Source organism: Euleptes europaea, chromosome 3 (assembly GCF_029931775.1).
Source record: "Euleptes europaea isolate rEulEur1 chromosome 3, rEulEur1.hap1, whole genome shotgun sequence".
NCBI classification, from domain to species: domain Eukaryota; kingdom Metazoa; phylum Chordata; class Lepidosauria; order Squamata; family Sphaerodactylidae; genus Euleptes; species Euleptes europaea.
Genome location: NC_079314.1, coordinates 90,789,521 through 90,802,239, shown reverse-complemented (window position 1 = coordinate 90,802,239; position 12,719 = coordinate 90,789,521). Strand labels below are relative to the sequence as shown.

Here is a 12,719-nt window from a genome sequence, read left to right as displayed (position 1 = left end):
ATTGATTCCATGGCTGGGAAGATGCCATTAACCATTCTGTTGCCACATCCTTGGAAATCTCAAAAAAGGAGTTTCTGACTCACGTGCCATTCAAGTCTCTTGAAGGCTCTTCAAGAATTCTACATATGAATTCTACATACAAGGGCATTTCAGTTTCAATTCTTCACTAGTCATACCACAATTATATCCCATACTAGTATTTATATTAATATAATCATAGAATCATAGAGTTGGAAGGGACCACCAGGGTCCTCTAGTCCAGCCCCCTGCACAATGCAGGAAGTTCCAAACTACCTCCCCCCCACCCCCAGTGACCCATACTCCATGCCCAGAAGATGGCCAAGGTGCCCTCCCTCTCATGATCTGCCTAAGGTAATAGAATCAGCATTGTTGACAGATGGGCATCTAGCCTCTTCTTAAAAACTTCCAGGGGAGGAGAGCTTACCACCTCCCGAAAAAGCCTGTTCCACGAAGGAACCGTTCTGTTACAAAAAATATAAATTCATATTACCTCTTAGACTGTAGTACATATATTTATATTTATTTATAGTTGGACTAAAAAAGGCAAAACTAGATTTTCTTAATAGTTCTTACAGTTCACCATTCACCCTTTACATTCTCACCACCACCCAGTATGCAACTTCCAAGAAAAAAAAGCAGAGTGTGGGATTTCCCCAATACAGTAATGTACACTGATGAGTGCAGGAAATAACATGAGTCATTATCTCCTGGACCCACAGATCAGCTGTTCAGAGAGACATCCTTGGAGGTAGTCACATGTCTGCATCGCTTTACCATTTCCAGTGTCTTATCTTAGCATAACTAGTGCAATCTAACTGCTCCAATACTTAGCCGTTCTCATTCATTCACTAGGAAATTGAGTCCAAAAGGGCTATGCAAAATGAGATTCACATGTACACAGCCCCATGCCTCTCAACACTACTAGAACATCATTGTTTTGCCCCTTTGCTAAACATGTGCACAAAACCCTTGTCTTTTAATCACTGCAGCACTAGAGATGCAGAATTTGCCCGCAATGTGGTGGTGGAAAATGCTGTCAAGACGCAGCTGACATGGTGACCCTGTAGGGGGTTTTCAAGGCAAGAGACATTCAAAGGTGGTTTGCCTGCAATATAAGGGCATCTAAAATAAGGGAAGAATGTGTGTGTGTGTGTGAAGTGCCGTCAAGTCGCAGCCGACTTATGGCGACCCCTTTTGGGGTTTTCATGGCAAGAGACTATCAGAGGTGGTTTGCCAGTGCCTTCCCCTGCACAGCAACCCTGGACTTCCTTGGTGGTCTCCCATCCAAATACTAACCAGGGCTGACCCTGCTTAGCTTCTGAGATCTGATGAGATCAGGCTAGCCTGGGCCATCCAGGTCAGGGCAAGAAAAGAATGTAAAGCATACTAAATACAGAATAGTATGGGAAGATTAAGAAGAATCTAGGTTAGAGAAATCCAGACTGCAGGGGCTGCACTGTTTGGAATTCTTACTCACCAATAAGCACCTCCCTTGTAAATCAAATGCATTTGGAAAAACTGCTGGGCACTCATGGAGGAACATCAGAAAGGCAAGTAAGGTTCCCAAATTCTCATTCAGTGATGCAAAACTACACTTCTTACTCTCCAGTCCTCTGAGAAGTAAGGAACAGTTTCCCATCTGCAGCCAATAAAGAGTCTCACAGTGCATACCGAGTGCCTCGCCACTGAGAAATACATTAGTGGCCAGCTACAGGTTGACAGTGAACAGCAAGAACAACAGAACCAAAGCTTCAGATTGCAGACCTGAGCTGAAGACCCCTGATGACATACTGAATGGAACCAGAGATTTCCTAGTTGGCAGATGCCATTTTCAGATAGGGGATAAATTCTAGGAGCATCTTGCCCAGGGGTTAGAATTTCTACAGCCTAATACCAGTCCTGAAGCGACAATGCAGCATGTGTGTGAGAGCATGTACGTGCCGGGGGATGCATACACCAACCATGATTACACCAAGGGACACTGCACACATTTCCTTCCTAGATTACAGGAGCAGCTAAGGAAAGAAAATGTTTACTGCCTAAGGAAGAAATATAATTGGCCGCATATATACAAACCAACCACTAAGTAGCCCACATCTCCAACTGCTTCCCTTTATGACCTGGGTAACAATAGGACAGTTATTGGAAGGAAGGCAAAGGCTTCACACACACCCACTCTCCTGTGGCTGCATAGGGGCTGACCAAATTGAGGAACAGAGAAGGATGATGTCAGTTTGTGGGAGTTCTAAGAAAAAAGAATGTCCTAGACTCACCTCCTTCCTTGATTGTATTTTATCTATCTGTATCACATTCCTATTAGATGGGAGAAGTTACTGGGATGGTGCTAAATGTCTTCTACACCCCCTACCTTCTGTGTAGTCCTGGTCTGAGCTTACCCAATGGAATTCCCACAAGTCTGTGGAGCACGAACTGAGAATCTTCCCTAGGCAATATTGGAGGAAGAGCATACAAACACCTATATGCATTCATGCACATACACCAGCATTGTAGACATGGAACAGGCTATCTGGTTTTAATATCAAGGAGCTACAGGAACCCCCTAGTAGTTGTCTCACTTATAGTGCCATTCTGAGCAGAGTTATACCTCTGTAAGTCCACTGAAGTCAACAGGCTTACAATGTCACCAATTGTGACCAAGCAATTAGAGCGCTTCCTGCCTTTTGCAGATTTTCCACCCCAACTGATACTATACAGGATGATTACTTCTCTATCAAACAGTCATTTAGTTGTGGCCAGACACAGTGGTAAGCCATATCAATCCCTTATGTACATAAGTCACCGAAACAATTGTGCAATACCCACATCAGAACAACTACCAGATTTAAGATACATCATGCTTTCTTTGAGATCTTATCAGTTGGTTTAAGTGGCAGCGTCAATTCCTACTTGGATAAACTAGTTTATGAACAATATTTGCATCACTACTCCTTGAGTAGATATGTTCTTCACATCTATAGATGTTCATTTTAATTTAGGCATCTAATTTCATTTAATGGTACAGAAGCTCATCTTAATTTAGGTGAACTATCAAGTAGGCATATTATGTACGTTTGCAGGGTCTTTGGTATCATGGTCATAATTTCTGTACTTTCCCTTGTTTCACAGCACAGCCCATTCTTTTGTCTGATGATGCAGGCAAACATTACTTTCTTATATCGCGTTTTATTGACAACTGTAGGCTCCTCAAGGCAGGGACTCTGCCTTTACTTGTCTACAGCAAGTGCTTGACATACTTCTAGTTGATTAAAAACAAGATGCGTAGAGCATGTGCAGGTATGAATGAGAAATTAGCACCTGTATAACTATGGGGCTGAAGGGATAGTGTCTTTAATGGTGCATGTCTAACAGAGATGGGCAAACTTCTCTTTCCATAAACCAACCTTGGCATCTTTAGGCTAGAGCTCACCTCTAAAGCACTGACTAGAAGTAACATATTTGTATTCATGTGCAGATCCCAAAATACAACTTGTGCACAGCTTTTCCCAAGGAATGAGCAGTAAAGCTCATATTTTTAAAGAGAAAGTTGTTATTTATATACATGCAGCTTCACAACTGACACAGCATGTGTGTTTGATCAATATGCAGCGAGGAAGTGCATAAGGGCAGACCTGAGTGCAGCTGACACACTCTGAGAAATGGATACATGTTGTTGTTAGCTGAGCCAACTTCATTTGAGATAATATACTAGGCAAGCTTTTGGGTTGTACAACCAATGGAAAGGGGTTTTTCTCATCTGAGACAATTTAGCATAAATAACATTTTTATTATAGCATTGAAGACACCCTTGACATCTATATAATGTGCTATACCAGCGAACTCTGTGCTAAGGAAGGAGTGTTTTGATTGCATCACGAACTAGGAAACACGTTCCAGACTGCTAGTTTCGCCTCACTGCTAGCTAGATGTACAGTTGACTGGAAGCATTGTGCAAACTTGTGAAAATTGAATCATCAGTTTTGTATACCGACCTTTCTCCTGAGAGCTCGCAGCAATCCTACAGGAGATTATTCCATCTGACCGTCACAACATCTCTGCCAGGGAAGACTGTGTTGTTCCCTGTTAACCTGTTAACTCCAGGGCTGCACAGGAATCAGATCCTAGGCCTCCCCAGTCCAAGACCAACAGTGCATTCCTAAAGAGTTACTCCAATCTAAGCCCATTGAAATGAATGGGCTTAGACTGGAGTAACTCTCCTAAGGAATGCACCGCAACTCTATCAGTAGTGGGCCTCTCCGCCACCGGCAGGGGTTTTTTGGGGCGGAGCTTGGGGAGGGCGGGGTTTGGGGAGGGACTTAAATGCCATCGAGTCCAACTGCCAAAGCTGTCATTTTCTCCAGGGGAACTGATCTCTATCTGCTGGAGATCAGTCGTAATAGCAGATCTCCAGCTACTACCTGGAGGTTATGAAGAACAAAACCAGCACAAATATCAAATGCAATCACATATATTAAGTGCAGAAAAACTGAAAAGACAAACAATACAATATTTACAAGTGCAGACTAACAACAAAAATCTAGCAATGAACAATATAATAATCTTACATATCTGTGCAGACTAACAACAAAAATCTAGCAATGAACAATATAATAATCTTACATATACTGTGCAGACTAAAAACAAAAATCTAGCAATGAACAATATAATAATCTTACATATATTGTTCATTGCTAGATTTTTGTTGTTAGTCTGCGCTTGTTGTAAATATTGTATTGTTTGTCTTTTCAGTTTTTCTGCACTTAATATATGTGATTGCATTTGATATTTGAGCTGGTTTTGTTCTTCATAACATTACATACAGCACAGAGCCTCTTTTTCTGGTGACTATCTGGAGGTTGGCAACCCTAAGTGGGCCTCATTGGTTTCTGTAGACGTGACAAGTTTCCAGCTTTCCCACCCCACCAGCGATCCTCTGGCCGGCCGGTGTTTGCATTTCCATGCGGAGAAAAGCCTCCCCGGCGGAATTCCTACCATGAAGCCATTAAGGCCCAGGAACTTTGAGCGGGGGAGAAGGAAAGCGCGCAAATTACCGTCCCTCCTCCAAAGCAATCAAGCCCCCCCCCCCCCGACTAGAGGAGAGGAGGCCTGGGAAAGCGGCCTGAGAGCTGCGGGGATACCTTTCCCCTCCCGCAGTGACTAGGCCGCAGGGGGGAGGCGAACGGCTGGCACAGTCTCGGGAAACCAACGGGCGAGGTCCAACGGACGGGCGCCGCCCTCCTCCCAGAAGGTGGGCCTCCGGTGGGCGTGGCGAAGGGGCGCGCATGCGCTACTGCTGCTGCGCCGACCGCCTGCGGGCGGGCCTTGGAGGGGAGCCGGCGAGCGCGCGCGTCCCCTAGGCCAGAACAAAAGGCGGATTCTTTGCACAGGTTTGTAGGCACAACAGACCTGGGGCGGCCTGCCAGATTCCTTCTCTTCCCCCCCCGACCAACCCGCGCTTAATTCCTTTTTTTAATAACATTTTTTATTGTACAGTAATTTCCATCATTCATTAACATAATTATATGATATAAACAATATATCGCTATTCTATATAACTAATTAATTCAAATATTTACATTGACTTCCCTTCTCACCTCCTCTATCTTATTGATAACTTTATTGTCACCTTTGCGTTTAATTTCTAATTCAATATGTGTGTGTGTGTGTGTGTGTGTGTAAAGTGCTGTCAAGTCGCAGCCGACTTATGGCGACCCCTTATGGGGTTTTCAAGGCAAGAGACTAACAGGTGGTTTGCCAGTGCCTCCCTCTGCACAGCAACCCTGGACTGACTTGGTGGTCTCCCATCCAAATACTAACCAGGGCTGACCCTGCTTAGTGCTTCTGAGATCTGACAAGATCAGGCTAGCCTGGGCCATCCAGGTCAGGGCTTTCTAATTCAATACAGTACTTCATATATAGATCTTACTACAATTCTTAAAATCTAAATCGTTAACCTTAATAATATTTCTACCTTGATCAATTGAATTAGAACAAAACATCACCTTCAGTACTTCCCAATTTAAATTCATTTTGACAGTATATTGTCCATGCCTCCCATTCTCCCACAAATTCTGCGCTTAATTCCTTTTTAAAATGTACCTGGACAACCACCAAGCCAGCTAGCATGGAAGCCTGGCTGGTTCCCCCAGGTGCATCTGCGAGGGGGCGCTCTGCACATGCTCCAAGCGGCTCTCGGGCCGCGTGTTCCTGACGAGCCTCTGGAGCCTGGAAACATTCCTTCTCACCTGGTGAGCCTTGGGCCCAAAGCAAGCTGCGATCTGAACCTCTCTCTCTCTCTCTCTCTCTCTCTCTCTCTCTCTCTCTCTCTGCCTCCCCACTCCTGCTTCCTATTTGAAAAGGGCGGTATTGCATGGCACACAGTTTGTTTATGATCGCCCGTACCATTCCCCGGGTTCTCTATAAATAACATTATTACAGGATTATGGTTCCTCCTGCTCTTCTCCCCTTGGCTTTCTTGCTGCTGCCAGCTCGTGGCAAGGAGGAGCCAAAAAACCAACCCGACTTGATTTCTCCAGTCCCTCCCTTGCAGCTATGCATTTGCAAACAGTCTTTGCCTTTCAGGCCTGGTTCTCCCCTCCAGAGATGCTCTTATTCTGCGCATATTCTCACACTCACAAAGGCCTCAGGTTTTCAGAGGTGAACGGGCATATGCACAAGACCATGTACCTGTGTGTATATTAACTCAGGCTGTTACCTACCTATGCCTCATTCTTTATTCATAGATGTAGAAGAAAAGGAGTTGGTTTTTTATATGCCAACTTTCTCTACCACTTAAGAAAGACTCAAACTGGCTTACAATCACCTTCCCCACAACAGATACCCTGTGAGGTAGGTGGGGCCGAGAGAGCTCTAACAGAGCTGTGACTGGCCCAAGGTCACCTAGCTGGCTTCGTGTGTAGGAGTGGGGAAACAAACCCAGTTCACCAGATTAGCCTCTGCTGCTCATGTGGAGGAGTGGGGAATCAACCCGGTTCTCCAGAACAGAGTCCACTGCTCCAAACCACCGCTCTTAACCACTACACCACGCTGGCTCTCATGCTGTAGGTTAGAGTCCCCACCAAACATAGGCTGTTACCGCACTTGTATTCCCACCGATGTATTAAGAGTTTGAAAACGTTATAAAAAATACTGCACACTTTGTTTGGCCCCTTTAGCTGTGAAGACATCTTCCAACCATTTATAAGCCGTGGTATCCAAAAACCCTTTTAAAGTGATGTTTTTTATAACATTTTCAAACTCCTAATACATTGCTGGGAATACAAAGTGCGGTAACCCCCATAAGCTAGCATAGTTTTTTCCCCTGGTGGTGGTGGGGACACTGTCATCGCTAAAATGATGAAGGTGGTTAAGAGGCAATCAAGCTGTTAAGATGAACTTGAGTAGGCATCTTGAGCAGAGTTCTATTAAAACTCCCTTTGACCCTTTCTTGGTATGCATCAGGAAAGCATGAGTTTGGTTCCTATAGGGTGTCAACCAGGTATACCGCTACAGGGCCAAATGTCCCTAGCCTCACTTGAAGTTCATTGGGGAAAACCACTCAGCCAGTGGAAACTGAATCATAACCCCATGCAAACTGCTGGGCTGGAATTCCCATAAAGGAACATTGTTTCTGAGACATTACATGGTATAAATCAGAGTGACTTTGCTGAAAATAATGAATTATCAGACATTTCAGTAAATAGGATTAAAATTGGTACTGGGAAAAGGAGGTGCAAACTCCCCCCCACCCAAGATGAATGTAGAGGTGGCAGGCACAGTCTTTGAAATCAAAGGAAAATAAGAGCTCTAGCCCTTTAAGAGCCCCTCCCCAGTCCCCCATCTCTGCGATCTGTCCCGGTCTTTCCTCCTAGGCATTTGTTTGGAACTGATACAGGATCCTTTCTGCAGCAGTTTCAACTTGGAGCAGCTGGGAAACTATGGCCTCAGTTGCTAACCCCTGGTTGGAATTCAGCTGCCAGCCAAAACTGTAATATTCAGCTGCCTTTAGCCTGACCTCCCTTCGAGGGAGAGAGAGTGTTCTATCTGCACTTTTCCATTCAGACTGACTCCCCCAGGCATCATAATATATTCTGCAGAGCCCTCCATTAACTACCAGAGATTCTCCCACCCTCATTGCAGCAAGTAGCTGGGCTGAGTTCCCAGGTAGGCTTGTCTGATTTCATCAAAGCTTTTGCAGTGATCCTCTGGGGCAATCCAATATATCATTTGAATATGTTTTGTGGAAGAGATTCCTTGCCTTTTGGAACCCTTCTAAAAAGCCTTAAGGTGTCAACTCATTAGCCTCTGAGGTAGGGTGCAAAAGAACTTCAACACAACATCCTTTACCTAAATCCGTTGTGTGGGAGGGGGCATCCAAAATGTTGGAATAATAACAGCTACTTATAGAAGGATATAATTTATGTATGATCATATTGATGTTAGGAGCACAGGGGTGAATGAGATAATTGGAAGATCTGGTTTGCATAATTAAGGTTCTACAATACCTAACTACCAGGTAGAGAGTTAAAAGCATAAGTCTTTTCTGCACAAGTTGCCCCAGGAATTCAAACATTCAAAGAGCTACATTTGCTCAGTCTGGAGGGAGGCTTCAAGATAAAACTGAATCATCTTTTTGTTTCGCTAGCAGTCCAATTTAGAATGCATTCCTTTGCGTGTTTACTAGGGAATAAGTCTCCTTGATTTGATTGGGACTACCGAGTAACAAGGCATAGGATTATGCTGTAAAACTGAAATCCTTAACATACTCAATAGGAAATCAACTTGGCTAGACTTACGTTCATCTAAATGGGCTAGGATCATGGTGAAAAATAGCAGTTTCGCAAATCTTAAAAAGAATGTAGCCCATAAATATGTATCTCTTTAGCATATATACTTTGTTGATAAGCACTTACATAGAGTATTCTCTCTTATTTGTTAAAAAAAATATAATGTATCTGAGTTTCACAGGTAAATTCCCTCCATTGTTAAGGAAATTCAGTTAAGTACTCACCTTAGTGCTGATGAGTGGCAGGTACCAGAGAGACAGGAAGAGCACTCCAAAATTCATGCCGACTCCAATCCCCAGAAGTTCTAGACACATTGAAGGAGAGTCTTTTAAAAGAAATAGAATCCCCACACTGTAGGCACAGAGATGAGAGAGAAAAGTCCTTGCCTATAGCCTGTGTTGTCTTTCATGCACAGGGGTTTCTGTGCTTTTTCATTTCTCCCCTCTAAACTCTTCTTCCCCCCCAAAATATCATGCAGTCTTGACTGAAGTTTTTTTTTTGGGGGGGGGGATAATTACTGATTAGTATTCTGTCTCCTTGTTAGAGGAGGAAAAAAATAGAAAAATAAAACAGGGAAACATCCCTATTAAAAAAATTTCATATCCAAAATGTGTGTCTGAGCCACCACCACTCCACTATAAGAAGTCTTTCAACATTTCCTTTGATTTGGCAGTCCACGTGAAATCAGGTCTTCTTTTAAGGGGGAAAAATGTATCTGCTAGCAAAAGCAAGAATTTGCAGTATTCCTCAGAAAATATTAAATATCAAAACATTAAAATTTGTCTGGGAGAACTGAAGGCTTCCCTTCTTTCTTGTTTGTCTTCTTTAAAACACTTTCCCCTCTTGGTTTTCAAATCTTCCTCTTTTCAGTCAGATGCCCGTTTGAGGTTTCTTTCCGAGTAGCTTTGGTTGGGTGAAAGTTTGAGGCTGGACTTGGTATGTTTTCTGGACAGGTGAGCAGATGGCTCTAGGGGAGCTTTCCCGTGTGCATTCAAGTCTTGCTAAGTCTCAGACTGGAATTGCTGCTGCTACTGCCGCCGCTGGTCTGTTTCAGCAAGAGGGAAAAGGTAAGCTCGAGTGGGAGGAGAGATAGCACCAGGGAGAGAGCCAGTTTGGGTCTTGATTTTTAGTTTGCAAGAAAATAAGGTGTCACCCTTTGAGTTGTTCCTTCTTTTAAAGGAGAAGAAAGAGGAGGGGGGTGGAGACAGAGCTAGCAGTAACTCCTCTTGGCTGTGAATCAAAGAGAGGAAAAAAATGAGGCACTATTGAGAACTCAACAGAATTTTTTTTTATTTAGAAAAACAAAACAACCTCCAACAACAAACAGTGTGAATGCAGAAACATCACTGACATCAAAGCTAAGAACTTGGGGAAATCTATTCCTTCGGGATAAAGGGATAGTAGCTCTCATCAGAGCAGGATTTTGTTCTGTTTTTGGCTCTTAATATATTCTGTCGACTTTTTCTTTTCTTTTTTGAGATAAGATTAATTTGTGTTAATTTAGTTCTGCCACCTCTGTGGTTCAGAAGGGAGATGGAGGTTTTTAATATCTTTGATCTACCTGCATATGCAGAAGAGAGCCAAAGAAATATAAAAGCTGTTACAACAGGATCCATAGAGGGGTTGGTGCTTGGTGTTGTGTTCAGTGCTAGGAGGCATTCCGTTGCATAGTAATTTCCACAGTGTAATAAACATCCAAGTTTTGGAAAGTTGAGCCAACAGATATTTGCTGAGGGAAGTAGGGGCAATTAGTTAACAGGTGAGAGCAAGACATAGTTAACAAAAGAGTTTCCCCACCTAAATGTGTCCTGTTGGGGCTACATTAATGGTAAAGTTTACTCACATTCCAAATCCATGAATATGGAAGTCGTAAAAGATGGTTGTGGATGCCCATCCTTCTGGTTTCTTCTTGGTCACATCCCTAAGTCCAAAACACGTTTGACAAAACCTCCATATCCTTCTGTGCTCTTACCATGTTTCAGACCTATGAAGTTGCTTTGCTGGCAGGCCATTGGTCCGTCTACCTCAGTATAGTCTACTCTGACTGGCGGTAGTTAGCTACCTACATTCCTTTTAGCTGACGGTGGTAGACATTAAACCTAAGATTTCATGTATGTGAAGTACGTAACACTTTTATCGGTGTTAAGGCCCCTCTCCATGTGAGACCCGTGGCATGTAAGGCCGTTTTCTAGACCCTTCTCCAGGTCTGAGAACAAGTGTTCTATGGCTACAATTTGTTATTCCTCTAGATTAAATAGGCAAGACAGGAATTTGAAAGGTGAAAGGTTAGGAACGTGTGAAGAGTCATGAGGATAAGGGAAGGGCCGAGTCAGAAGGGAAAGGAAAATAAAGTAGCATTGGAGCTGTAAATGAACCAGGTGGGCCATAGTCCAGTGTACTCTGTGTACACTTACTACATGTTCAGATACTGCAATGCTGTTTTCACATGGGGGTGGGGAAAGCCTCCTCAGCTATGGCAACTACCGCAAGCTGGGTAGGGAGGGGGTCCACAGACCCAGGCCTCATGGTGCTTGCTGCTGTATCACCCCTCTGTCTTGTCAGCACATAAGTGGCAACGTGGCAAGAATGTTCTCAAAGCAGTGCAGCTCACCTGTGAACTTGAAGGGGGAAAGACAGTTAAAAGGCTAAAGGGGAGAGTGTGAAACAGAACGTTAACACCACTATTTTGAAGGTGGAGCTTAACTCTGCCGTCCTCCCTGGTCAGGCTGTGGGCACAACTTCCACATGAAGGCTCAGCCTGCAGCTCCCCTGCCATTTTCTCTTTCAGCCAGAGCAAAGGAAGGTTTTCCTGTGTTCTGGCTTGAAGCGCCTGAAGACGTGCATTTTGTACTCGGAAACAGCATGACGTCATGTGGAAGCTCACCCCAAAAGTGTTGGTATGCTGCATTGCATCCCAGAGGAAAATCCCTGGGTGGAAGCAGCCAAAGCAAGCCCACTTAAGCATATGTTGTATGCGTACGCCATTTAGATTGTGACGGCACCCCCTTGGTGTCTGCAGGTTGATCTCACTTCAGGTAGAGGCCAGTGTACATTCCGCAAGCGTAGTCCGTACTGTGTTGTGCCTGTATCCAAAGCATCTGTCTGCACTACAGCTGAGGAAAGGCATGGTGTCAGCGCTGTGGAGGGTCACTTGGAAACGGCATCTACACTGGGTTGTTGCCAGGCACGTTATTCCTGTGGGAATTAGTTGATACACTGCCATTCCTCCCCCTTTTAGGCATAGTCCAGGCTGTTTTCCCCTTCAACAAACATACATTCAGGGTCTTTTAACAGCTAAATGCTCAGCCCTTAATGAATTTGTCCCTGTCTTGTAGCAGGTGTCTAGTATTTACGCAAACAGCCCAGGGTCATAAGAGGTTACATTTCAAAAATGGCCTCAGGACTATCTTGTGTGTCTGTGTGTCTGTAGAAGTAGCTTGGCATTTGGGTGCTTGTTCCAGGAATAGTCAGGTAGGATGGTCTCTTCTCACAGGAACTGGAGGGAAGGGTCTCACATGAATACATGAAGCTGCCTTTTACTGAATCAGACCTTTGGTCCATCAAAGTCAGTATTGCCTACTCAGACCGGCAGCTGCTCTCCAGGGTCTCAGGCGGAGGTCTTGCCCATCACCTACTTGCCTAGTCCCTTTAATTGGCGATGCCGGGGATTGAACCTGGGACCTTCTGCATGCCAAGCAGATGCTCTACCACTGAACCATAGCCCCTCGTGACATGTCCCCTAACTTTGACGCATTCTCACCGCAAAAAGGAGGATTGTGAACTTCCTCTCTCTGTTTTGAACCCATTTGCTATTATCATCTGGTCATCCATTTTGGTGGTGATATCAAGGGTGAAACAAGAAGTACTTTGGCTGAGAGGAAGTGGATCATGTGGGGGATGCAGGAAGGGTTTACT

General features: G+C 44.2%; 1 protein-coding gene across 1 annotated transcript in view; it reads right to left on the bottom strand.

The window, feature by feature from the left end:
• PDGFB (platelet derived growth factor subunit B) overlaps positions 1-9,295 on the bottom strand; it is a 30,502-nt gene extending 21,207 nt beyond the window's left edge. Inside the window, exon 1 of the mRNA XM_056847119.1 lies at positions 9,029-9,295. Coding sequence (XP_056703097.1) covers positions 9,029-9,118 — 90 coding nt within the window. The 5' untranslated portion in view covers positions 9,119-9,295. The remainder of the gene's footprint in view (positions 1-9,028) is intronic.
• Positions 9,296-12,719: the final 3,424 nt, after the last annotated feature.